The sequence below is a fragment of the Leopardus geoffroyi genome, chromosome C3 (genome assembly GCF_018350155.1).
Source record: "Leopardus geoffroyi isolate Oge1 chromosome C3, O.geoffroyi_Oge1_pat1.0, whole genome shotgun sequence".
Lineage (NCBI taxonomy): Eukaryota > Metazoa > Chordata > Mammalia > Carnivora > Felidae > Leopardus > Leopardus geoffroyi.
Window position 1 is genome coordinate 2,439,655 of NC_059338.1, and position 22,917 is coordinate 2,462,571.

The window sequence follows — 22,917 nt, forward strand, 5'->3', positions numbered from 1 at the left end:
CTTATCTGAAATCTGACCTACTTGGGGCTGGAGCCAGACAGGGCTCCTGCATCCCACGGGGACACTGGGGCTACAGCTGCCCGTGGCGGTGCCTCCAGCCGTCTTCAGGAAGGAGCATCAACCCACCGGCACTCCACTGCGGAGGCCACTCGCCGGGGTATCTGAGGTGGTCACCTGGGTCGACGGGCCCCAGAGTCTGGGATCCCGCGTCCAAAGCTTTGTCTTCTGTACCCGATGTGCTGCCTGCACATGCAGCCCGGCCTCCTGGCCTGCACCCCTGGGACCCTGACACGGGGGGCTGCGTCGTGACCGAGATGCGGGGGCTCTGGGCTGGGAGGCAGGATGTGGCCCTTAGGGAGGGTCCTGGTGTATTCTGGAAGTGGATGGATTTAGGCCTGTTGTCTGTAAGGCTCTTACCTCCCACCTCAGTTCTCTGCAGATAGTCTTGGGCCAGTTTTTAAATTTTTTATTAAAACAAAATTTTTTAATGTTTGTTTTAGAGAGGGAGAGAGAGAGAGACAAGAGTGTGAGTGGGCAAGGGGTAGAGAGAAAGGCAGACACAGAATCCGAAGCAGGCTCCAGGCTCCCAGCTGTCAGCACGGAGCCTGATGCGGGGCTCGAACTCATGAACCCCGAGGTCATGACCTGAGCCGAAGTCAGACGCTTAACTGACTGAACCACCCAGACGCCCCTATTATTTTTTTAATGTTTATTTTGAGAGAGTGCAAGTGAGCGAGTGGGGGAGGGGCAGAGAGAGGGAGAGAGAATCCCAAGCAGGCTCCGTACTGTCCATACAGAGCCCCACACAGGGCTCGAACTCATGAACCGTGAGATCATGAACGGAAATGAAGAGTTGGACGCTTAACCAACTGAGCCACCGAGGCGCCCCTTGGGCCACGTCTTTTAAAGCCACTTTTTAGTCCTACCACTGACGACCTTTTATTTGGTGGTTGGGATTTCCTGGTCACCATGAGAAATACTGACAGGTTAGAAACAGTCCTCACCTGGGAAGGCTTCCCACAGGCAGTAGCCTCGAGTTCTGATGAATCAACGGGAGGAGGGCAAAGGCTTTGGTCTGAGTGGGTCCAGACAGGCCCCGGGGGGCCACCAGAGCCCCCGGGGCTAAGCCCGGGGTGCAGTGTCGCACGCACCAGGGGAGCAGAGCCCAGGAACCTCAAGTCCTTGACTACCAGCAGCTGCGGGGCGCTGGGCGGCAGGGGTGCGGAGGCGCTGCGGCAGGCGGAGGGGCTGCAGGAAGCCCTGTGGGGCCTGGGGCGGCGGCAGGGTTGCCGGAGCGCTCTGTGCTCCTGGCCTTGCTGACCTCCCCTTCCTCTGCCACCAGGGGGCAGACGTTCTAGGGCTGTCGGGGTAGTGGGGGGCGGGGCTCAGCGGTGCCGCCACTGGCCCTCCCTGGGTGGGGGGGGGGGGGGGGGCGGTGCTGTGCTGTGGCCCAGGACCCAGGAGGTCGCGGTGGTGACCTCCACTCACCCCCTGCCCCGCTGCCAGTTCCCGGCACCTTAGTGAGCGGGTTCTGGGTTAGCTGAGGGAGCAGACAGGAGGACAGGGAGGGTCCGGAGAGCCGCCGGGTCTGCCCTGGGGCCGAAAGGGCCGGAGGGGAAGGCTGTGCCCTCTGCTGGGATCCCAGCGAGGCCTGATGGAGGCTGCGGGGCGGGGTAAATGTCCTCTCAACTCTGGGTGGACTGAGCCAGAGGCGGCCCTGTATGGAGAGGGGGGCGGGAGGATGGGGTGACTGGGGAGGTGCCCTTCCCCTGTGGTGCCAGTGTCTCCGGCAAGGGGGGGGCAACTGCTTCAGGAATCGCCCCCCCTCCTTCCCTGCACGAGGCCTCTCCATCCCCAGGCCTCAGCGCAGGAGTGGAGTGAGCAGGATGAGCAGGGGTGCCGGTCCTGGTGAGCAGGGGAGGCTTCCCCACCTTCTTCGTCAGGGCCGAGCCTGCAGCGGGAGCCCCTGGGAGGACAGGGACCTTATCTGTTGACCCGGGAGGGGCCCCTGATACAAGGGGAGCACTGGATCAGGATAGCCGGATCTGGGTGTGACGGCCTCCAGCTCCCTGTCACCTCCCCTCTCCAGACCTCGCTTTCCTATTGGGTTGAACCAAAACAAAACAAAACCACCCCAAACCCAACAAACAGCAAACAACCAGAAACCAGCCACAAAGGGCCTGGCTTCCCTGGGGCCCAGGCAGTCCTGTTTCACTGCGCCCTTCCCTTGCACGGCCTCATCCACCTGGGCCTCATCCACCTGACGCAGCCCTGCCTGCAAAGAGGGAAGCATTCTCTCCACTTCGAAAGGCTGCCTCGCCACCAGCCAGCACAGGACCCAGGCCACCAGCCAGCTCGCACAGAGACCCAGGGTTCTCCCCACGTCCGCCTTAGGGATCCTCCCACCCACCTGCTGAGGGAGGGTGAGCTCCGCAGGGGCCCGCCCTGTCCCCTCTTGCTTTGTTCCTTCAGGGACACGGGGGGGGGGGGGGGGGGAGGTCACTAGGCATTTCTGCTCCCCTCCCCCCCGCACCCCGCACCCTGGACATTCAGACTCGACTTCCAGTTCCTGCTGTGCAGTGAGCCTCCCCTCCTTCTGCGGCCTCCCCCAGCGCGGGGCTCCCCCAGCCCCGGAGTCAGCCAGAAGCCCTCTCCCCACCCCCACCCCCACCCCCACCCACGGAGTTTAATCCAAGACCTTTCTTGCCCTTTCAGCCTCCCTCCCTGATTTTGGCAAAGACATCTGCTCCCTGCCCTCCCCTCCCCTCCCTCGGCATCTCTCCCCCTGCTCTGGAGAAGCACAGACAGAAGGGAGTGGAACCCCAACCCTGTTGACTCAGCAACAGAAGCTCTCCTTAAGCTGATTAGCACTGGCTGCAAAGGGGGAGAATTCACCAGTCACCGGAGGTGGTGCCCGTGCCAGGCTGGGGGGCGGGGGTGGGGTGTGGCTGCGGCAGGCGGGCGCCCAGGCCTAGGGAGCACCGCTTTGGGGACGGGTCTGGGGGGTTTCTGGGCCCCTGGCAGGTGGGGGCGGGCGGTGGGGCCTTTGGCGGGAGGAGGGACCCTGATAGGCACTGTCTTGACTAAACTCCCATAGGAATGAGTGTAAGAACTGGCTGCCCCGGTGGGACCCCGGAGTCCCCAGAGCCCTGCCTCAGAGGACCCTCAGTCTGAGAGAAGAACGTGGCCTGTGGCAGATTCCTCCAGGAGGCTGAAGCCCAGGGTGTGGAGCCGTGCAGGGGCAGAGGGCAGAGGGAGAGGGACAGAGTGAGTCTGGGTGGGGAGGTGGAGTGGAGAGGAAACCTCACAAGAGGGCAGGGGACAGGATGGGGTCCTGACTGAGGCAAGGCCTGAGCCCAAGAGGCTGGGAGGACAAGAGATCCTTAGAGCCACTGCATGGCCCCCCATCCTCCTAAGGGGCTCACATACACAGGTCACCAACACACGCTCCCCTCCCCAGGCCTGTGCTTGGCAGGGGGGCTGGGGAAGGGGGTACAGGGCCTACCCCTCAACCGCTCTCCCCCCTGCCCCCTTCATTTCCTGGCACCCCCAAGTGACGCAGCCACCCCTCTGCCCCTGGCTACCTACCCGGCCCTGCTAAGAACAAAACACTCCGTGGGCCCTTACCCGGGAGTCTCCCGGCCCCCCAATTTGTGACCCTTGCCCGGGTGTCTCTCAAACCCCAGACCCACTCCCCCCCACTGCAGTGGTGCTCGAACCACCTGCCCTCCACAATAGGACAGAGAGGGAGCCCGAGACAGACAGAAGGAGCGTGTGCTACTTGGATCCCGGTGGGGAGAGGTGGTTGGCGATGATTTATTAGCCAGACAAGAATCAACAAACAAGTTCTAACATCTGTTCTCGCCAAACCATTCCTCAGACAACAGCAGCATTGGACCAGGGCCCAGACCTCAAAGGCTCAGAGGGCCAAGGAAATCAGACTCCAGGAGAAGCCAGGCAGCGGGAGGCAGCGGGCGGCAGCGGCCGCCCTTGCCCAGCAGCCTCGCCCACTTCCGCAGAGGACCACCGATCACTGAGATCACTGAGCCACCGGATTCTCAGGGACTCTGGGGAGGGAACCAGTGGGTGTGCCCCTACGAGGAAGGGACTTCGCCACCTGCTCCTCTGAACTCCAGGCTTCTTTGCAGGGCGGAGCGGGGCAGACCTGTCCAGGGAACACGGCTAAGCTGCGATTTGGGGGAGGGAGCCGGCACCCAGGCCCCCATGCAGTGGAATTCTCAGAAGTAGCCAGGTTTCCCATCTGAGGAAATCTCTGACATTTCCTGTGGAAAAGAGTTAGTGCATGTGGGGTAAGAAACAGAGTGCAAAACGGGGTAACTAGGAAGCCTGGGTTCTGGGCCTTGGCCTCGGCCAAGTCGCTATCCCTCTCTGGCTTTGTCTCCTCATCTGCGCAGTGAGGAACTTGGCCCAGATTTGTAAGGGCAGCGGAGACACTGCTCCTGCCTCCCTGCCCGTAGCAGACATCACTAATCAATCACGGTGCCCTTTTCTGCTGAGTGCAGACCTGACCTTAGCATCCTTCCCAACGTGGTGCCCTAGGCAGCCACGACCAATGGATTGCAGTTGGCACGCAAGATGACACCATTCTGCCATCTTTGCGATAGATGATGGCTGAGGCCCTTTCTGGCTCTGATCGCCCACGGTGTGTTCCGTGCACATTTCCTGAGAAGGGTGCCCCGCGTGCAAAGGTCTCTGGACCTGGGGTCCCGGGTTGTCCTCCCCCGGCGCAGACTCACCGGGCTACTGAGGAGGCCCCAGGGGAAGCAACGCCTGGCTTCTGTCCTCCGTCCTCTGTCTAGAAAACTTGTGGGGGAGGGTGTGCCCCCAGCGGGGCAGGGTCTGGTGGGGCACGATAGGGCCTTGTCCGGTCACAGAGTTCTCAGAATGCAGTTGCTGGCCAGCTGGATTCTGCGGAGAAAAGGGCGATCCCAAGGTCACACCCTCTACCCTCCGCCTCTCAGGCTCGCCTGAAGCCTCAAGGGCTATCGTCTGGTCGTCTGGTCGGAACAGATGTCGGCCTGCGGAGAAGAGGCTCTCACCCCCTCTCATTCCTTCAGCAACCATGTCCTGAGCACCTGCTCTGTGCCAGGCACTGTGCTGGAACTCAGGACACAGCTGAGTGAGTCCCAGCCCCTGCCTTCAGGGAGCGTGCACTCTCGGGGGGGGGGGGGGGAAGAGGGGAGACGGCTTCCCAGGTGATGAGTGGCAGGTGCTAGAAGGCACAGTGGATGCCTCTGTAGTGGGGTCAGGGAAGTGCGTAGGAGGCAGCAGGCCAGCTGGCCGGAAGGATGACTAGGTCTGAGGCGGGAATAGCTCTGGAGGTCCGCAGCAGCTGGCGGGAAGGCTGAGGAGGAGGTCCCCTGTTCCGCCAGTGTGGAGGGCCACACGGACTGATTAAGCAAGACCCTTCTGGCTTCCTTGGGACAGAGTGGATGGGAAGTGGCAGGGTTGGTGGTTAGACCAGTTAAGAAGCTCTTGGAAGATCGCGATGAGGGGTGATGGGGCTGAAACTGGGGACAGGGACCCAGCAGGAATCCGTGGCTTATGAGGAGTAGTGGTGTGGAGGGGGTGTCTAGGGAAGCCCTGGGATCCTGGCCTGGACAGTCGGGTGGCTGGAGAGTCATCGGTCCGATGGGAAGTATAGGAGGGCCAATCTGGGGAGAAGGGTGAGAGCCGGTTGCTATGCGGAGTTCAGGAGGCCGTGGGGCTCTTGGGGGCTGAGCAGGAGCACCCCCCGTGGGGGATGCGGGGGTACAGGCTCAAGGGCTGAGGCAGGCCTGGGGCACCAGCTGGGAGGGTGGGGAGGGGCCTGTGGAGGGGGCAGAGGCCCAGGGAGAGGGCCGGAGTGGCCGGAGGGTCTAACACCGCCCTGGACTGAGACCCCCAGAGAAGGCAGGGAGGTGGGGGAGGGAGGAGGGAGAGAGGGCTGTGTGGAGGGGCAGGGGTGCAGGTGTCTCTCCCCAGAGCTCCCTCTGAATTGACACCAGGGACTCAGAATGGCAGGGCTGGGGGGGTTGGGGGGAGGGAGCCTGGGCCAGAGAGGCCCAAGTTCCAACCAGGATGATGGGATGATGGTTGGAGTCAAGATTCGGGGCACAGTGGGGAACACGTGGGAGGCACTGGGTGGGTGAGACGGGTAGGCTGGCGGGGGGGGGGGGGGGGGGCGGCGGGAAGGCTGAGGCGGGGCCTGAGCCCCTATTTCCTCCGAGAAGTGGAGGGGTTGACAAAGGGGACGCCGTCCCGGCAGGAGCCACTCTGGGCCTGGGAAAGGGCCGCTGGCAGCCCCCGCCTCGGCCTTTCCCCCGTCGCCTGAGGCCTCTGACTTCACCCTGACCCCGGCACCACCTGAGCCCCTTTGCCCCCGTCCTCAGTCTGGTTTTCGGGGGCCCCCGCCCCCTGCGGCCCGCCTTCTCCGGGCACCCCTTTACCTGGTTTCGGGGAACAGGCCTGGAGCGGCACTTCCGCAGGGCAGGGTGCGCGAGGGCGCAGGGCGGGCCCCCAGACCCCGGCGCCAGCTGCGCCTCCACCTCGGCATAGACGTTGCCGGGGGCCTCCCCGGGGCTCCCCCGGCCCATGGCGTAGAAGGCGATGGGTTCGTCAGGCTCGTGGTAGATGCGGTTGGAGGGCTTGGGGGGCGGGACCGGGCGGGGCCTCGGAGCCGGGCTTGTGTAGACTTCGGGGGGCAGCTGGGGCTTGGCGGGCACGGGAGGCTTGGGCCTGGGCGGCTGGGGAGGCTGGGAGCGAAGGCCAGGCCGCGGTGGGGTGGGATGGGGGGAGGGGGCGTTAGAGCAACCCAGGCGGGCGGAGGCGGGGGCCCGAGTCCCAGCAGGCCCCGCCCACAGCCGCGGGCCCCGCCCGTAGGCCCCGCCCACAGTCGCGGGCCCCGCCCGTAGGCCCCGCCCCCACGCCGCCCCCTTCCCTTGCCCCAACCCCCTTCCCCTGGGGCACCCCTCCAGCGCAGTACCTCCTTCCGCTCCCCGGCGCCCTCCTTCCGCGTGGGGCCTGCGTTCGGCGACTTTTTGACGATGGTGCTGTACTGAGGGTGGATTTTTGTTCCCGAGTCTGACATTTCAAGGCTTAGGGAAAGTCCTGCAGGCTCAGGAGTCTGCTGGGAAAGGAGGAGACCTCAGGGACTCGGTGCCGGAGGGCTGGCGGGCTGGCGGGTGGGCAGGTGCTAGTGGAGGATGTGGGGGGGAGGGGGACAGAAATTTGGGGTGGCTGGGTTCCCTGGGTGAGGAACAGGGAATGGAGATGGCAAGGGGTCCAACGGGGGGAAAGTAGCTTTGGCATTGACGTTAACTCTGCCTGCAACGCAGGGCCAGGCCCGTCTCCATTTGTGCCTGTGGTTGCAAAAATGCAACAAGGCTTCGCAAGTCTTTAGCCTGAAAATTTCCAGCCTCCAAGACTGCCAGGCCTGTGTTTATCCTGCAGGTGTCGGACGAGTACTTTATGGAGGTTTAAGCTATGTATTTTAGGGGCAGGGAGACCGCCTCCAGGGAGATGCGTCTTACTGTGGGAAGGTTCCCTCCCATGGCAGCTGTGCTTTAGCTCAGCAATTCAGCCCTGGGTTCCTAAGAGCCCGGGCTCTCCTCATGCCCACGGCTTTGAGAGGCTTAGGCCACAGCTTGTCTCATGCTTCTGCAATCCACCAAGTGCGTGTTCAAACATCAGAATCCCCCTTCCCTGCCTCAGCCCCCTCCTCTCTCTGCATTCCCTTTATGACTCAAAAGCGGCACCCCCACCCTGCTGCTGGGACAGCATTTGGGGAGCCAGCACCCCCCACACCTAATGGAGCACAGGCCTTGCTCCTTCCACCGCCTCAGCATCTCCGCATGTGCACCCCTCTCTGCATGCCGCAGCCACTCACCAGCTCCGGCCTCCTAGGTCCTGCCCTGTCTCATCTTGCCCTGCCAACCCATTCTTCTCTCCGAGGGCAGCCTGAGCTAAAGAAGTCCCCCCCCCCCCGGGGCAATCCTTTGGTGGTCACCCCGTCACTCCCAGATAAAGTCCAAAGTCCAGAGAACGGGAGTGCCGGTGGGTGGTTCGGTTCCTAGAGCTCTGCCTTTGGCTCCTCAGCTTCGGCTGGCTCCCTCACCTCCAGAGTTCCCTGCACCCTGTTCCCACTGCTGGGGGTCACGGCCTCTGCCACTCCCCGTGAAGTTCCACACAGGACTCGACGGCCCGGCGCAGGCCCATGGGGCACACTTCCTTGAACTGACTCCAGTCGGGACCCCGAGAAACTGTGTCCAGGCCACCAGGGAGCTCCTTCTGACTAAGTCCAGTGGTCAACACGGGACCCACCTGCACGGCTCTTCCTTGAGACGTTCTCTTTGCTTGGCCTCCAGTGCATCACACGCCCCTGGTCCCCCCACCCCCCCACCGCCCGTCTCTCCATCTCAATTTTCTTTGTAGCTTTGCCCTCATTTGTGCAAAGCTCTAAGTGCTGGAGACTTGGTATTCCTTTCTTTTCCACCTCTGCTCATTCTCTAGTGAGATTTCACCCTTCCTGACGGCTTTATTTATTTATTTTAATATTTAAAACATTTATTTCTGGGGCGCCTGGGGGGCTCAGTCAGTTGAGCGTCCGACTTGGGCTCAGGTCATGATCTCGAGATCTGTGGGTTCGAGCCCTGCGTCGGTCTCTGTGCTGAGCCTGGAGTCTGCTTCGGATTCTGTGTTTGTGTCTCTCTCTCTCTCTGCCCCTCCCCTCCTCTCTCCTTGTCAAGTAAATAAACATTAAAAAAATAAATAATAAAACGTTTAATTCTTTGGAGAGCGTGAGCAAGCATGCGAGTGCCAGCGGGGAGAGGCAGAGAGAGGGAGAGAGAATCTCAGGCAGGCTCCACCCTGTCACTACAAGCCTGACTCAGGCTTGATCTCAGTGCCTCCGTGAGATCGTGACTTGAGCTGAAATCAAAGAGTTGGACGCCTGACCTCCTGAGCCACCCAGGCGCCCCCCCCTCCCCATTTTTTTAAAGTAAACTCTATGCCCAACGTGAGGCTCGGACTCGACCCCAGGACCAAGAGTCACAAGCTCCACTGACTGAGCCGGCCAGGCGCCCCTCCACATCCCCATTTGGATGTAGATCAAGGTCTCGGACTGTGCAGGTGGAACTGAACTCCGGCTCTGCCCCGCCTCTCGGGGTTTGCTCAGAGACAACGCCGGCTTCTCACGCTCCCCAACCAATCCTGCAAAAACTGTCAACTCCACCTTCAAAACGCACTCTGCGTTCCACCTCCTCACCCCTCAGCCTCTTACCCCCCTCATCCAGGCTGCCCTCAGCTCATCTGAAGGATTGTAGTGGCCTCTGTCTGGTCCCCGAATACCACCCCCCCACCCCCAAACTTGCCAGCTCGTGTCACTCCTCAGGTTGTAACTGCTCGGTGCCACCTCACCTCTCTCAGCATAAAATCTGAAATCCGTATGAGAGTCTGCAGGGCCCCCTTCTTTCACTTCTCTGGTCTCACCTCCTACCTCACTGACTGTTCTCACTCTTCCTCACACACATCAGGCATCCTCCTACCTCAGGGCCTTTGCACCTGCTGTTCCTTCTGCCTAGCATGTTTTCCCTCTAGTTGTCTGCATGGCTCCTTCCCTGACTTCATCCAGGCCCCATTCAAATGTCCCCTTACCAGAGCCGCCTGACCTGATGTCCCTCTGTAAAATAGCCCCCACCCTGTTATGCCCTGTCTTTTTTTTTAAATAAAAAAAATTATTAGTGTGTATTTATTTTTTTTTCGAAAGAGAGAGAGACAGAAAGAGGGGGAGAGAGAGAGGGAGACACAGAATCCGAAGCAGGCTGCGGGCCCCGAGCTGTCAGCCCAGAGCCTGACACGGGGCTCAAACCCACAAACCGCGAGTGAGATCATGACCTGAGCCCAAGTTGGACACTTAACCCACTGAGCCCCCCAGGTCCCCCTGCTGCTTGTCTTCTCGGCATGCATTTCTCCTACTGGACATATTATGGATGATCTGTTTCTCTGTCCTATGTGATGACTATCTCCTCGCTAGACTGGAAGTTCCAGAAGGCAGGGCCGTTTTGGTCACTTTGTTTCTGCTGGATTTTTCTGCTGGGTTCCCGGTGCCCAGGCCGCGGCCTGGCACACGGTGGTCCCCGGAACTGCCCGAGCCCCCTCAGGGAGGCACTCCCTGACACGGTCCCCCCCAAGTGAGCCCAGGATCACCCCACTCTGCATGTCCCCTGTCATCGCACCCGATTGCTGTGCTGCAGCCGTCCTTGCTGCTGCTAAGTGAGCTTTGTGGGTTTGAGGCCCTTCTGCGTCGTCCATGGTTCTATTTTCAGGGCCTGTGAGCGGCTGGTGCAAGCCAGGAGCTCAGTAAATAGGCCCCTGACAACACCAAGGACCCCTGTGCCTGCTTGCTGTCCCTCAGGGACCCTCCTCCAGCACTCATCCTGCTCCAAGGGATTCCCCGGGACGCATGTGGGCAAAGGGCCTATGGCTGGGTCGTGGGTCCCGAGGAGGCGGCTCCTGCAGCCTGGGTCCCCCGGGGCCAGGGTCGGGGCGTACCTGGCGGGCCAGGGGTTCGCTGAGCGTCTCCCCGTAGGGGCTGAGCGGGCACACGGTGTAGTGCCGCAGCAGGTCCGGCAGCCGCGCGTGGGCGCTGTCCTCGCCCAGCACCACGTGGCGCCCGTCCCCGAGCTGGGACAGCAGGAAGTGGCGGCAGCAAGTCCGGCTCCTGGCGGGTGCCCGTGGGGTCAGAGCCACCCAGGCCCGGCCTCCCGCCCCTGCCCTCTCCGTCCGACCCGCTCACCCAGCCCGCCCCGCCCCCGCCGAAGCCCCGCCCCTGGGCCACCTGGCGCGAACCCTGCCCTTCACCTGTAAGTCAGCACAAAGGTCACGGCGCTCTCGCTGAACCGCACCAAGTAGCATCCCTCAGGCTTGGGCTCCAGCAGCCTCTCGGCCTCCCTGTGGGCGATGGGGGAGACGCTGGTCAGCCTCACACCTGTCTCGGGCTCTCGAGGGCGACCCCAGCCCCCAGCCAAGCAGGCGGAAGTGGCGGGAGAAGGGTGCAGGTGGCAGAGAGGACGCGGCTCTGCTCCCACGCGCCAGGGACTGGAGAAAACGGGCCGGCGTCCCGCCCGGGGCAGGGATGGGGGGGGGGGGCGTTGGGGGGAGGGAACTCCCGGCCCTGCATCCTCCTCAGGCCTCACCCTGGAGGGCAGCCTGGAGGCGCTGGGGTGGGGTGGTAACAGACTTGTAGGTTTCAATGTTTTTTTTAATGATTATTTTTGAGAGAAAGAGAGAGAGAGAGAGAGAGCGCGAGCGCGCGCGCGCCTGCACGAGTGGGGGAGGGGCAGAGAGAGAGGGAGACACAGGCTGAAGTAGGCTCCAGGCTCTGAGTTGTCAGCACAGAGCCTGATGCCCGGCTTGAACTCATGAGCCATGGTGACCTGAGCCCAAGTCAGATGGTTCACCGACCGAGTCACCCAGGCGCCCCCAGACTTGTAGATTTCAGGAGTCACCAGCTGAACCAGAGGAGGCCCCCAAAGATGCAGGAGAGGCAAAGTTGAGAAGCTGAGGAGGGAGGGGCTGGGGGGGGAGAGAAGGCAAAGTTGAGAAGCTGAGGAGGGAGGGGCTGAGACCCTGGGAGACAGTGGTGGGGGCGGGGGGGGGGGGAACCACGGGGGCAGGAGGCTGAGGCACAAAGTGGGGGGGCTGCAGCCTCTCCAGTGAGCCCCCCCTCCCAGGACAGATGCCCTAGAGAATGGCCTGGGAGCCTCCAGGACTCATCCGTGGACTTGTAGCCTCCACGGACTCCCGACCGCCCGGGGCCCGGCGCACGTCCCGCGCGTCTCTGGGCCGGTTTCCTCCCCATGACTCACCTCCGGGTGATGAAGCCATGGAACCAGGGGGGCGCCGCCCCGCGCTGCAGGAGCCAGTGGGCCTGGGTCTTCTGGAACCAAGCCCGGGTCTCGGCCTGCAGGGACTGGCCGCCTTCCCCAGGCACCTCTTCAGCCTTCTCAGTGTCTGGGCTGGAGGCAGGCCCTGGGGGTTGAGGACAGGCCTGGAACAGGGGAAAGTTCAAGGAGGACGAAGTAGCCGCGATTAGTGGGCTTTCTCCTGACTCCAAGCCAGCTGCCACTTTCTCATCCTCACCCCTGCTCTCTATCCCCGCTGCCTATTTTATGCTATGATCACCCAGAAAGTGCTTCTCAAGGCCTAGCGTAACACTCTCCTTCGGCAACACCTGCTTTGGTTTCCAGAGGGTCTCCTTCCCCTTCCCTCCGGCCCCCCGAGGGCCTCTCATCCAGTAGCTGGGAGCTGACGGGTTGTGCATAAACGGATGTGAGACCTTCGAGAAGACCAGGAAGTCATTCCCTGGCCCGTGGGATGAAAGGAGGTGATGCTCCTGGCCAACCACCCAGAGGATGGAAGGAGGGAGGGCTCGGCCTCCTGCAGGAGGGGCTGGGCCGGTCCGCAGGGAGGATTTCCTAATGTCCTGGTGGGTGAGAGGGACTGAGAGAGAGATGCGCCGGGCGGACGGAGGCCACGGCCAGAGACGCGGATGCCTGTTTCCGGGACCCGGTTCCCTGCACCCTGGCTACCTGCGGACTCAGGCCGAGCTTCCCAGGGACAGAGGAACAGTGAGGGGGCAATATAGCGCATAAGCATGACGGAGGTGCTCCCCATCCCCTCTCCCTCCCCCGTCCATGGGTGGCCCCAGGTCACTGGGGGGATGGGAGCCGGTGAGGAAGATGTGTCAGCCTGGCTCCCACTCACCACGGCACGGACAGCGGGGACCCTGGGGCTGGGCTGGGCCTCCTCAGCCTTCGGGGCCCGGAGCCCGGGCCCCTGAGACACGCTCAGGCCGCAGCGGCTCCTGTGGGGCAATTCCACCCTCTGGAAGGTGTTGAAGGCAGCAGCAGGGGCTTCGCGACTTCCTGTTAGCGCAAAGAGGGAAGCTGGGGTTTCTCAGTGAGGGCCCTGCGTGCCTCTGACCAAGGATCTGGAGGACAGACGGGGACAGTCATGGGAGCAGAAATGCAGGCGGGACCACAGGGGGTCTCTGAGGTGGGGGAGGGTAGGGAGACAAGGAGGTGCCCACCGGCCAGGGAGACAGGACTGGGAAGCCAGGGGGCCTCCTGATGGTCCGGAAGTGCCACAGTGCTGGGTGGGGGGTGGCGCATCTCCTCAGGGCAGAGCCGTGTCTTTATGGCCCAGGACCACCTGCCTCCTGGCCCGGGTTCTCCTCTGCACCCGTCCTCTCTAAGAAGCACCCCGTAGACGCTGCTACCTGTGTCCCCCCGGGCTGAGTGGACTGGAGCCCCGGCCAAGGAGAGGGGGTTGTGGGCGCCCTGCCAGCCGGCCCTGCAGGTTCTGGCCTGGGGACAGCAGGGGTGAGGGGGTCTTGATGTCCCTCCCCTCACGGTCCCCGGCCTCGCACTTACCTTGGGGGCATATCTGGGCCAGAGGGGGCTCCATGGGGGCAGCCTGAGAAGGGAGCCCCCGGAGCACGAGATGTGTATATGCTCCCCGGAGATGTGCACACTCAGCAACTCATCTCCGTCACCCGGCCCCCGACGGCAGGAAATGTCGCCTCACCCACAGCCCTAGCCCTGGCAGGGGACCCACGTCATGGAAAGCCGTGAGACACTTGTCCCTCCCCCGGAAGCCAGGCAGCTGAACCTGGTGGTGGTGTGGCGGTATTTGTGTCATTCTGGGCTTGGGTGTTGGGAAGTCCTTACCGTCGTCTGACCTTGAAACCGCCTGTTTCTTCCTCCACCCCCTCACTCCAGACTGGGACTCCCTTCTCTCTCTCTCTCTCTCTCCCTGTCTCTCTCTCCCTGTCTCTCTCTCAGCTTCTGTTACGAGCAGTGGCAATTGTGGATGTCAACCTCAGCAGGATGAGCTCTAATTAGGTGCCTGGGCTTTGGGCTCCTCGGAGGTTTGTACTCCGGAGTTTGCTCTTAGGACATATGAGTGGAGGGAGGCAGGGCTGCTACGGAAGGATGCGGGTCAGACTTCTGGAAGGACTTTCTGAGGTCATATGGAATCTGCGAGACGGGTGGCGGAGGGGAGGGGCCTGGCTTCACCTTCCAGCAGCTAACGAATCTGGATTAGGGCCAGACCAGGCCGTCCTGGAGGAGGCAGGAAGACTTTCCTCCAACTCCACACGTCTTGATTGCCGGCCACATTGTGAGCTGTTGTCTTAAACTCCCGCTGTGCCGACACCTCCTTCCACACCAGAGGACCAATCCCATTTCTCTCTCATTTGATCCTCAAAGGGACGGGGAATGTTACGCGCATTTTCCAGAAGGGCAAACTGAGGCTCAGAGAAGTGCCGTGGCCAGATGTCTCAGAAGCTGGGATCAGAAACTAGACCTTCTTACCCATTTCGCCGCGGTTTAAGCCAACAGTCCCTGACTAAGTGCCAGGCACTGCTCCTGGGGCCGGGAACCCAGAGGGAAAAAAAGGATCTTGCCTCCAGAGGCCAGGTGGGGCGGACGGGCCTGCCAACAGATTCTTCTGGTGGCGAGAGACTGGCGCGGGCTGGTGCAACGGGTGCCCGGCCGGCCTGGTGCGCGTGTGTGCCGGGGGGGGGTATCAGAAGAGGAGGAGGAGGAGCTGAGTCGTGGAGGGTGAGTGGGGGGAGGAAGGTGGGCAGAGATGTTTCTAGAAGAGGCACGGGTGTGTGCGAATGCGTATAAGAAGGGAACGGCGAGGTGCGCGGGGCGGAGCGGGGGCTGGCTGGGGGGCCCCCCGCAGCAGTTCGTGCTGCCGGATGAAATGCTGCCCTGTGCCCAGGAAGGAGTTTGGACACCTGGCCTGAAGCCGGAAGAGCTACTTGGCCAGCAGCTCTGGGCAGGGGCGCTGTCCCTGCCGTCCCCGCTGGCCCGCACGTGCACACACTCCAAGGCCTTCTCCCCTTCCCGAAACGCTATCGCCTTCCCCTCGGGCCCAGCCCCAGGGGTTGGGAGTGAGGCCGAGAGGTGCCCGAACGGCCTCTTCCCCAGACCCCTCATTTTGCTGTGATGACCGGGCGGTGGGGGCGAGCCCCGCACGACCCCGTCAAACGGCAGGGCTCTGCTCTGTGTCCCGCCGCACGTCTGGAATTCTGCTCGGCACAGCCCAGTTCTGGAAACCCTGCCCCCCCCCGCTCTGGTGCGCTTTGTGATGATCGCAAGGGAAGCATTTTTCACCTCTCAAATGGACTCACTCCCACGCTCTTTGGAGGCCTGGGCCCGGCTAGAGGCGCTGGCTGGTGGACGCAGGTGCAGCGGACCCAGCTCTGTCCAAATGCAGACCGGCCCCCGGGTGGGCCTCAACACTCGGTCGGGTAGACCGTGTCGGAAAAGCCTTAGCGCCTCTGAGGCTGTGACCGTCTCTCCCCTTTACCTGCGTCTCATCGCCCACCCCCCTCGTGCCTGGGTCAGCCTGGGCAAGTTGCTTGATCCCTCCAGGCTTTAGGTGCCTCATCTGGAAAATGGGGCAAGAAGACCTCTCTGGAAGGGTGGCCGTGGGATTTCATCAGTAAATGGGCACTGAGCCAGCAGTCGGTCTGTCTGATACGTAGGGGCCGCTCAAGTATTCCCTCCCTTCTTTCCTGCAGCTCCTGGCACTGTGATGGGCACTTCTGGCCACTGCCACGCCACGGCTGGGGCACAAGTTCAGACTTTAGGTCTCCCCCCCTGGCCGGGCTTGCGCAGGTGGGGGTCTGGGGACCACCGGGCAGATATCAGGAAGGGCTCAAGAACATGTGTGTTAGACGGTTTGTGTGGTGGCGCCCCCGCCCCCCAGCCCCAGATCCCTTTCTCTGAGGCCCCAGATGTATTAGTCTGGGCTGCCACAGTGAAACCCCCAGTCTGCGGGCATCACGACAGAAATATATTTTCTCACAATTCTGGAGTCTGGAGTTCCAAGGTCAAGGTGCCAGCAGGGTTGATTTCTGATGAAAACCCTCTTCCTGGCTTGCAGATGTCTGCTTTCTGGCTGCGTCCTCACTTGGCTTTTCCTCTGTGCTCGTGCAGGGGTGGGGCTGGGGGAATATCTCGGCTGTCTCTTCCTCTTCTGATAAGGACGTCAGTGCTATCAAATCAGGACCCCACTCTTATGACCCCATTTAACCCGGATTCCTTCTTTAAAGGCTCTTTTTCTCAATACAGTAACAGGGGGTTAGGGCTTCAACATATGAATATTGATGGGACCCGATTTAGTCCATACACCAAATGTTAGCACCTGTCGTCTCCTCTCAAGGATCTTGCGTCCTAAGGTAGGTAGGACCTCAGAAGGGACTTGGTGATTCAGAGCATGTGCTGTGTGCTTCCCCCAGGACCTCAGGGGACAGAGCTGTACTCTGATGGGGTGACGGGAGTGGAGGCTAAGAGGGGGGAGTCCGGTTTGGGAGGCATCTGGGTCGGGCCATGATGAGAAGTCACAGGTGAATGCTCGTACTACCCGAAGCGATCTATAGATTCGCTGCAGTCCCTATCAAAGTTCCAATGGCACTTTTCACAGAAATAGAACAAACCATTATAAAATCTGTGTGCAATCACCAAAGACACAGAATAGCCCAAGCAATCCTGAGAAAGAGCAAAGCCGTGTGCATCACGATTCCTGGTTGCAAAATATAGTACAAAGCTATAGTAATCAAAACAGTATGGCGTCGGTGACACAGACACATAGGTCCATGGAACAGAATATAGAGCCCAGAAATAAACCCAGGCACATATGGTCAATTCATTTATGACAAAGGAGCCAAGAATATACCAATGGGGCAAGGGCAGTCTCTTCGATAAATGGTGCTGGGAAAACCGGACAGCCACATGCAAAAGAATAAAACTGAACGCTGACCTTACACCAGAAACAAAAATTAACTCACAATGGAATAAAGACCTGAGATTAAGGGCATGAAGAAAACAGAGGTCGTAAGCTCCTTGACGTCAGTCTTGGTGATGATTTTATGGATTTCACACCAAAAACAGAGGCAACAACAGGAAAAATAAAGAAATGGGACTGCATCAAACTAGAAAGCTTCTGTACAGCCGGAAACCACCAACACAATGAAAAGGTAACCTACGGAATGGGAGAAAACATTTGCAAATCCTATGTCTGCTAAGGGATTAGTATCTAAAATATATAAAGAACGCATAAAACCCAAACAGTCTGACTAAAACATGAGCAGAGGATCTGGATAAACATTTTCCCAAAGAAGACACACAGAAAGGTGCTCGATGTCACTAACCATCAGGGAAATGCAAATCAAAACCAACAGAGAGACGTCACCTCACACCCGTCAGAATGGCTGCTAATCCTATAGACGAGAAATGATAAGTGTTGGCAAGGAGTGGAGAACCAGGAGCCCTCGTGCGCTGCTGGCAGGGGTGTGAGTTGGTGCAGCCACTATGGAAGGTTCTCAGAAGATTAAAACTAGGACTACCATATGATCCAGCAGTCCCGCTTCTGGCATTTATCCCAAGGAAAGAACACACTAACCTGAAAAGACACCTGTACCGCGACGTTCACTGCAGCATCACTTACAATAGTCAAGGCCCGGAAGCAACCTAAATGTCCGCGGATGCGTGTGGCGTGCATACACAGTGGAATATTATGCAGCCATAAAAAGAAGGAAATCTTACCATTTGTAACAACATGGGTGGACCTGGAGGGCATTAGGCTAAGTGAAATAAACCAGAGAAAGACAAACACTCTATGATCTCGCTTTGTGTGGGATCTAAACAGAACAAAACAAACCTCAAACCTACAGACAGAACAGGTTGGTGCCTGGCAGAGGTGGGGGTTGGGCAAAACGACCAAGGGGGTCAAAAGGTACAAACTCCCAGTTGTCATGTACAGCATGGTGACTGTGGTTAATAACACTGTATCGTATATTAGAAAATTGCTACAAAAGTAGATCTTAAGAGTTCTCACCACCAGGTGCCTCCTTTAAGCCTCTGACTTTGGCTCAGGTCATGATCTCACAGTCCGTGAGTTCGAGCCCCGCGTCGGGCTCTGTGCTGACGGCTCAGAGCCTGGAGGCTGCTTCGGATTCTGTGTCTCCCTCTCTCCCTGCCCCTCCCCTGCTCACCCTGTCTCTCTTTCTCTCTCAAAAATAAATAAAACATTAAAAAACAGGTCTCCTCGCTAGAAAAAGAAATTTGTAACTATGTGTGGTGATGGATGTTATTGTGGAGACCACTTTGCAATAGATACAGATATCAAATCATTACATTGTACACCTGCTGCTAATATAAGGTTACACAATACATCTCAACAAGACAAGAAGTCATGAGGGGCACCTGGGTGGCTCAGTTGGTTGAGCCTCCGACTTCGGCTCAGGTCATGACCTCGCAGTGCATGGGTTCGAGCCCTGCGTCGGCTCTGTGCTGACAGCTCGGAGCCTGGAGCCTGCTTCGGATTCTGTGTCTCCTTCTCTCTCTGCTTCTTCTCTGCTTGCACTTTGGCTCTCTCTCTCAAAAATACATAAACATGAAGAAAATGAAAAAAAGAGTCGGACGCTTAACTGGCTGAGCCACCCAGGCACCCCTGCCCTTCCTTAGCTGCTTTGTAAGTAAATCACCGAGTGTCTACTGAAAACTTATTCTGTGCTGGTGTGTGTGAGTTTCAGGGGCTACGGAGATAAGGAAGGCGGGTCGGGGGAGACACGAGGGTGGGGGAGACACACAGGTAAACAAACCCGGGTGATTCAGGACACGGGAACTAACCAGGAAGCCAGGCATGGGGGGCGTGGGGGTGGGGTGGGGTGGGGAGGCATGGGCCATTCTGCCTGGTGCCAGGTTGCATGAGGCCAAGCGAGGCTTCAGGCTTCAGGGAGGGGATGGTAGTTGAGAGAGCGGGTGTAGGGGTGAGCAGGTGATCCTCGGGATAGATGAGCAGGGATGGGTGGAGGAGGGTGGGGGAGCGAATGGGTGATGATGAGGGGCTTCGAGCTGTAGGGTCCCCTGGGGAGGGGCACGAGTGAGCGTGAATGAGCATGAAGGGAGTGGGAGAGCCGCCAGCCGGGGAGCTCCGTCTTGGCACTGGGGAGCCATGGGGGGAGTGGGAGGTCCGCTTCCAGCGCTCACATCGCCCCGTGACAGCTGTCCTGGGCCACTGCGTGCGCTCGCCCCATCCGGCACGATCCTCGACCCTCGGGGCAGGCCTAGCTTTGCTCATCTTCGCGCTCCTTCACCCACCGCAGGCGGCCCGTCAACGGCTGTCCGGCATCTGCTAGGTGCTAGGGTGGTTTGGCACCTGCCGCCATTCCTGCCCGTGAGGAATTCCTGGCCGTCTTCCCCGAGGGCAGCGGGACACATCGGGAAACACGAGAATGGCTCGGACTTTGAATCCCCCAGCTGTTGGCTGTGGGTCTTTGGGCAAGTTCCTTCACTTCCTCAGGCCTCAGTTTCCTTATCTGCAAGACGTCAGCCACGGTATGAAGCCCCCCAGAACGTTCTGTGTGTTAGAGTGCGTGCGGAGTGAGGCGTGTAGGACGTGCTCAGTGCACTTGAGGAATGGTCGTCGGAGGGAGTAACAGCCGCCAAGGGCGCTGGCCACTCGCCTGTCTCCCAGCTCCACCCCTCCCTTGTTCTCTCCGCCCTGTGCGGTCAGGGCTTCGACTGCAAACTGCACTCCCGGGCTCCTTGCTGGCGGGCCTGTGCCAGGACCACGGTGAGGTCTGCTGCCGGGGACAGGGGAGGACCCGCTCCTTCCTCTTTGCTTCTTTTTGAGGCTGCCCAGCACCGCCTCCCCCGAGAGCTGGATCCCACCTCTGAGCGTCCAGGCCCCGACAACCCCAGCCTCGCCCGCTCATTCTCACAGCCCGGAGGGGGAGCTGCTTCCTGCCTTATCAGTGTCGTTAGGCGTGTCCCCTCCCACAGCAGGAGGGTCCTCTGCCTGCCTTCAGGGATGCCTGTGGAAATCCACAGCGTGGTGTGTGTGTGTGTGTGTGTGTGTGTGTGTGTGTGTTCCCGAGGGACTGGCTCCTGACGCCCAGCACCGGGGTCGTGTGACAGCAGGTACAGGGCACACTGTGCTCGGTGCAGAGGCCAGAAGGGCATGAACAGGAGCCACAGAACACGGCTGGGGGCTGGGGAGGGGTCACCCGCGGAGGCAAGTCCCGGGGCAGTGCGGGCCGGGCGATGGGGGCAGGGGGGGACATGCTGGCAGGACCGGAAGAGTCGAGGCTGATGGGAAGGTGGGGTTTGTACCGGGTTTGGGCGGATCAGGAGGCTGGAGGGCAGGCTGCAGCCAGAAGTGGAGGCTTCCACGCCAGGGAAGAGGCGATTCAGGGATAAAGACGGGGACTGGAGGACGGAGGGAGGGTGACTGCTCTCAGCCCTTGGCAGGCTGGGCCTCCAGGAGCTGCTGTGCCATCCCAGGCGGGCCAGCTGGCCTCTCAGATCATTGACACCATCCCCTCTGAAGCAGATTTAAAAAACAAACAAACAAAAACCTCTGTCTGTCTCTCTTTCTTTGGCAATGGAAAGTTCTTCGCCAGCCTGAGGAGTTACTGGTATTAAGATGCTATCCTGAGAAAGTGGAGAAGGTCAGCTTGGGGGAGGGGCCACCGCAGCGGGTGTTTCCAGGCTGGAAAGGGGAGGAGGGGGGCGTCCCAGTGGGGAGGAGTGTGGGGTGACCTCAAGGGGTGAGGTGGCCCGCACTGAGTCTGGGGGGACAGGTTGGGCAGGGCGTGGGACCCGAGGGGAAGGGAAGATGTGGTTGGTCAGTGGGTGTGGAGGGTCTGTCCAGTGAAGGGGCTGGGAAACCAGACGGAGGGTGGTCCTGTCGGGGTGGGAGGGGAAGGTGCCCTCACTTTTTGTGGTCCCAAAGACACTGCTCGCGGGGGGCTGTTGGCCTCCCCTGGACTGAGCTCAGAGTTGTCCGGAATCTCCAAGAAGTGTCCGCTTTCCCCCATCTCCCTCCTGTTTTAAGTCTTTCCAGGCAGAAGACATCTTGGGGCTCCGGAAGTAGGCTACCAATCCTAAATTCATGGAAACTGACTTTGGTCCTGCCCAGAACACGGAGGAAACAATGTTCTTGGAGGATGCGTATGGGTCAGTTCTCGCGATATCCAAGCAAGTAGGGAGAGGGTGAGCCGGGGCCCCACAGGTCTGACCTCACCCGTCCCCAGCCCCGGACCTCGGCCACCTGGGCAGGAAGCCTCCTTTTCAAAGCAACTGCTTGTTTTCCACCCTATGAATGAGGCATGCTCTTGAACAGACCGGCGGAGAAGATATAGATAAGCAAAAAGGTGTGTGGTTCACAATCGCGTCTCCCAGGCCTCGATTACACTGGCGATATTTTTCTGAGTTGGGACACGTAAATGCAAAATTTGTGACTTGCTTGTTTTGCTCTGCAGCTCACCGTGGCCACCTTTCCAAGGCGCCACCCATCCTCACCACAGGCACTGCCACGTGTCCTTCAAATGGTATCACACTTAGGGGCGCCTGGGGGGTCAGTTGGTTAAGCGTCCGACTCTTGGTTTCGGCTCAGGTCATGGTCTCGCGTTTCGTGGGTTCCAGCCCCGTGTCCGGCTCTGTGCTGACGGCGTGGAGCCTGCTTGGGGTTCTCTCGTTCTCTCTCTGTCCCTCTCTCTCTGCCCCTCTCCCGCTTGCTCTCTCCGCCTCTCTCGAAATGAATAAACTTAAAAAAAAAATGCTATCACGATTAGGTAACGGTGGTCATTTGTGTGGTGCTCCCCAGCTCGCAGAGTGCTCGGTGTTCATTATTTTGTTTCAGCCCTTGGCCTTCCTTCATGGGGGGCTCTCCCTTAGGTGAGGCTGCTTCCAAGAGAGGCCACCGTGCTCCCACACTCCCCCCCAGCCTCGCCTTCCCCCTTCCTGCGTCGGGGGTGAGGCTGGCCGCACCCCTCCCCAGCTCCCCGTCTTCTCGCCTGAGATGCATCATCTTTTATGCACACGCTCTCCTGCCTCTGCCCACCCCCAGGGAGGAAGATGCCCTGTCTCAGCTTCTTGAGAGTCTTTCTTCATGGTCTTGGGATTTCTCCCCCACGGCCGCCTAGTCTTCTATGTATCCTTCATCCGCCCCCTCTCCCTGCACCCCTGCCCACTTCCCCCCTCTCTAGTTCTGCACGAGCATGTCTGGCAGTGACCAAGCAGAAAGTCCCCCGTTGTTGCTTGCAAGTGTAGGGTGGGGGGGGGGGAGGGCTAGACCCACAGAGAGCAAAGGGTAGGGTAGGGGAGAGGCCTTGGGGTGGCCTCTCAGCGTCCATGGTGTGTGGAGAGGGGTTCTGAGCTCCTGTCTCCCTGTCTGTCTGTGTCTCTGCTCCTACCGTCTCCCCAGCATCCATGCTTTCCCATCCCGGCACCGAGAAGGCCCAGGTGGTTCAGAGCTGCAGCTGCTGGGGTGTTGGTGGGGCGAGAGGCCCCTGAACGAGCCCCTTTTTCCGTCCTAGGATTTCAGCCAGCCTCCTTGTCCCTGGACGGCCTCCCTTCTGCCCATCCCCACACTTGCTTCTTACCAGCGCCCTCCTCCCCTCTCTCCCAGGCTGTGGTGGGAGCAACGAAGGCAGAGAGAATGACTCCTGGCCTGCTCCGTCCAAGAAGCCAAAGTGTTCAGGTGTCCTGCCTTCCCAGGAACCGAATGAGGGGACATCTCAGCTGGGGCTGCAGTATCTACCGTGGGGCAAGATTCGGGGCACGGGCTGTATACCTCCTGGCTTTGGAGAAGGGCAAATACTCCTGAGTCAGGGTGATCCAATATCTGGGCCGCACTCAGAACCGCTCTCCCACGGCCCCTCAGGCCTCCTTTCCACAGCAAGGACACTAGAACTCTTAGCCTTGCAGCCCCTTTGAGACCCCTACTTCTGTCAGGCATCAGGGGTAGCTGAGGACTTGATCGCAAACTCCTGACCGTGCTCCCGGGGGCCTGCCAAGAGCCTCCCTCTGACCGTGCTCCCAGGGGCTCACCAAG

At 60.2% G+C, this 22,917-nt stretch overlaps 1 protein-coding gene across 4 annotated transcripts in view; it reads right to left on the reverse strand.

Annotated features, from left to right (window-relative positions):
- Positions 1–13,578, reverse strand: part of SH2D2A (SH2 domain containing 2A) — a 15,808-nt gene extending 2,230 nt beyond the window's left edge. For 2 of the 4 annotated variants that reach the window (XM_045454585.1, XM_045454586.1), the window contains exons 1-8: positions 13,434–13,578; positions 12,766–12,926; positions 11,868–12,049; positions 10,861–10,950; positions 10,552–10,720; positions 6,986–7,129; positions 6,450–6,755; positions 4,758–4,929 (exon numbers count right to left, since the gene is read on the reverse strand). In XM_045454585.1, the coding sequence (XP_045310541.1) occupies positions 4,762–4,929; positions 6,450–6,755; positions 6,986–7,129; positions 10,552–10,720; positions 10,861–10,950; positions 11,868–12,049; positions 12,766–12,926; positions 13,434–13,467 (1,254 nt within the window). In that variant the 5' untranslated portion in view covers positions 13,468–13,578 and the 3' untranslated portion in view covers positions 4,758–4,761. Of the gene's footprint in view, positions 1–3,786; positions 4,284–4,757; positions 4,930–6,449; positions 6,756–6,985; positions 7,130–10,551; positions 10,721–10,860; positions 10,951–11,867; positions 12,050–12,765; positions 12,927–13,433 lie in introns of those variants that run through there. The other 2 variants (XM_045454584.1, XM_045454587.1) reach the window with 2 other exon arrangements.
- Positions 13,579–22,917: the final 9,339 nt, after the last annotated feature.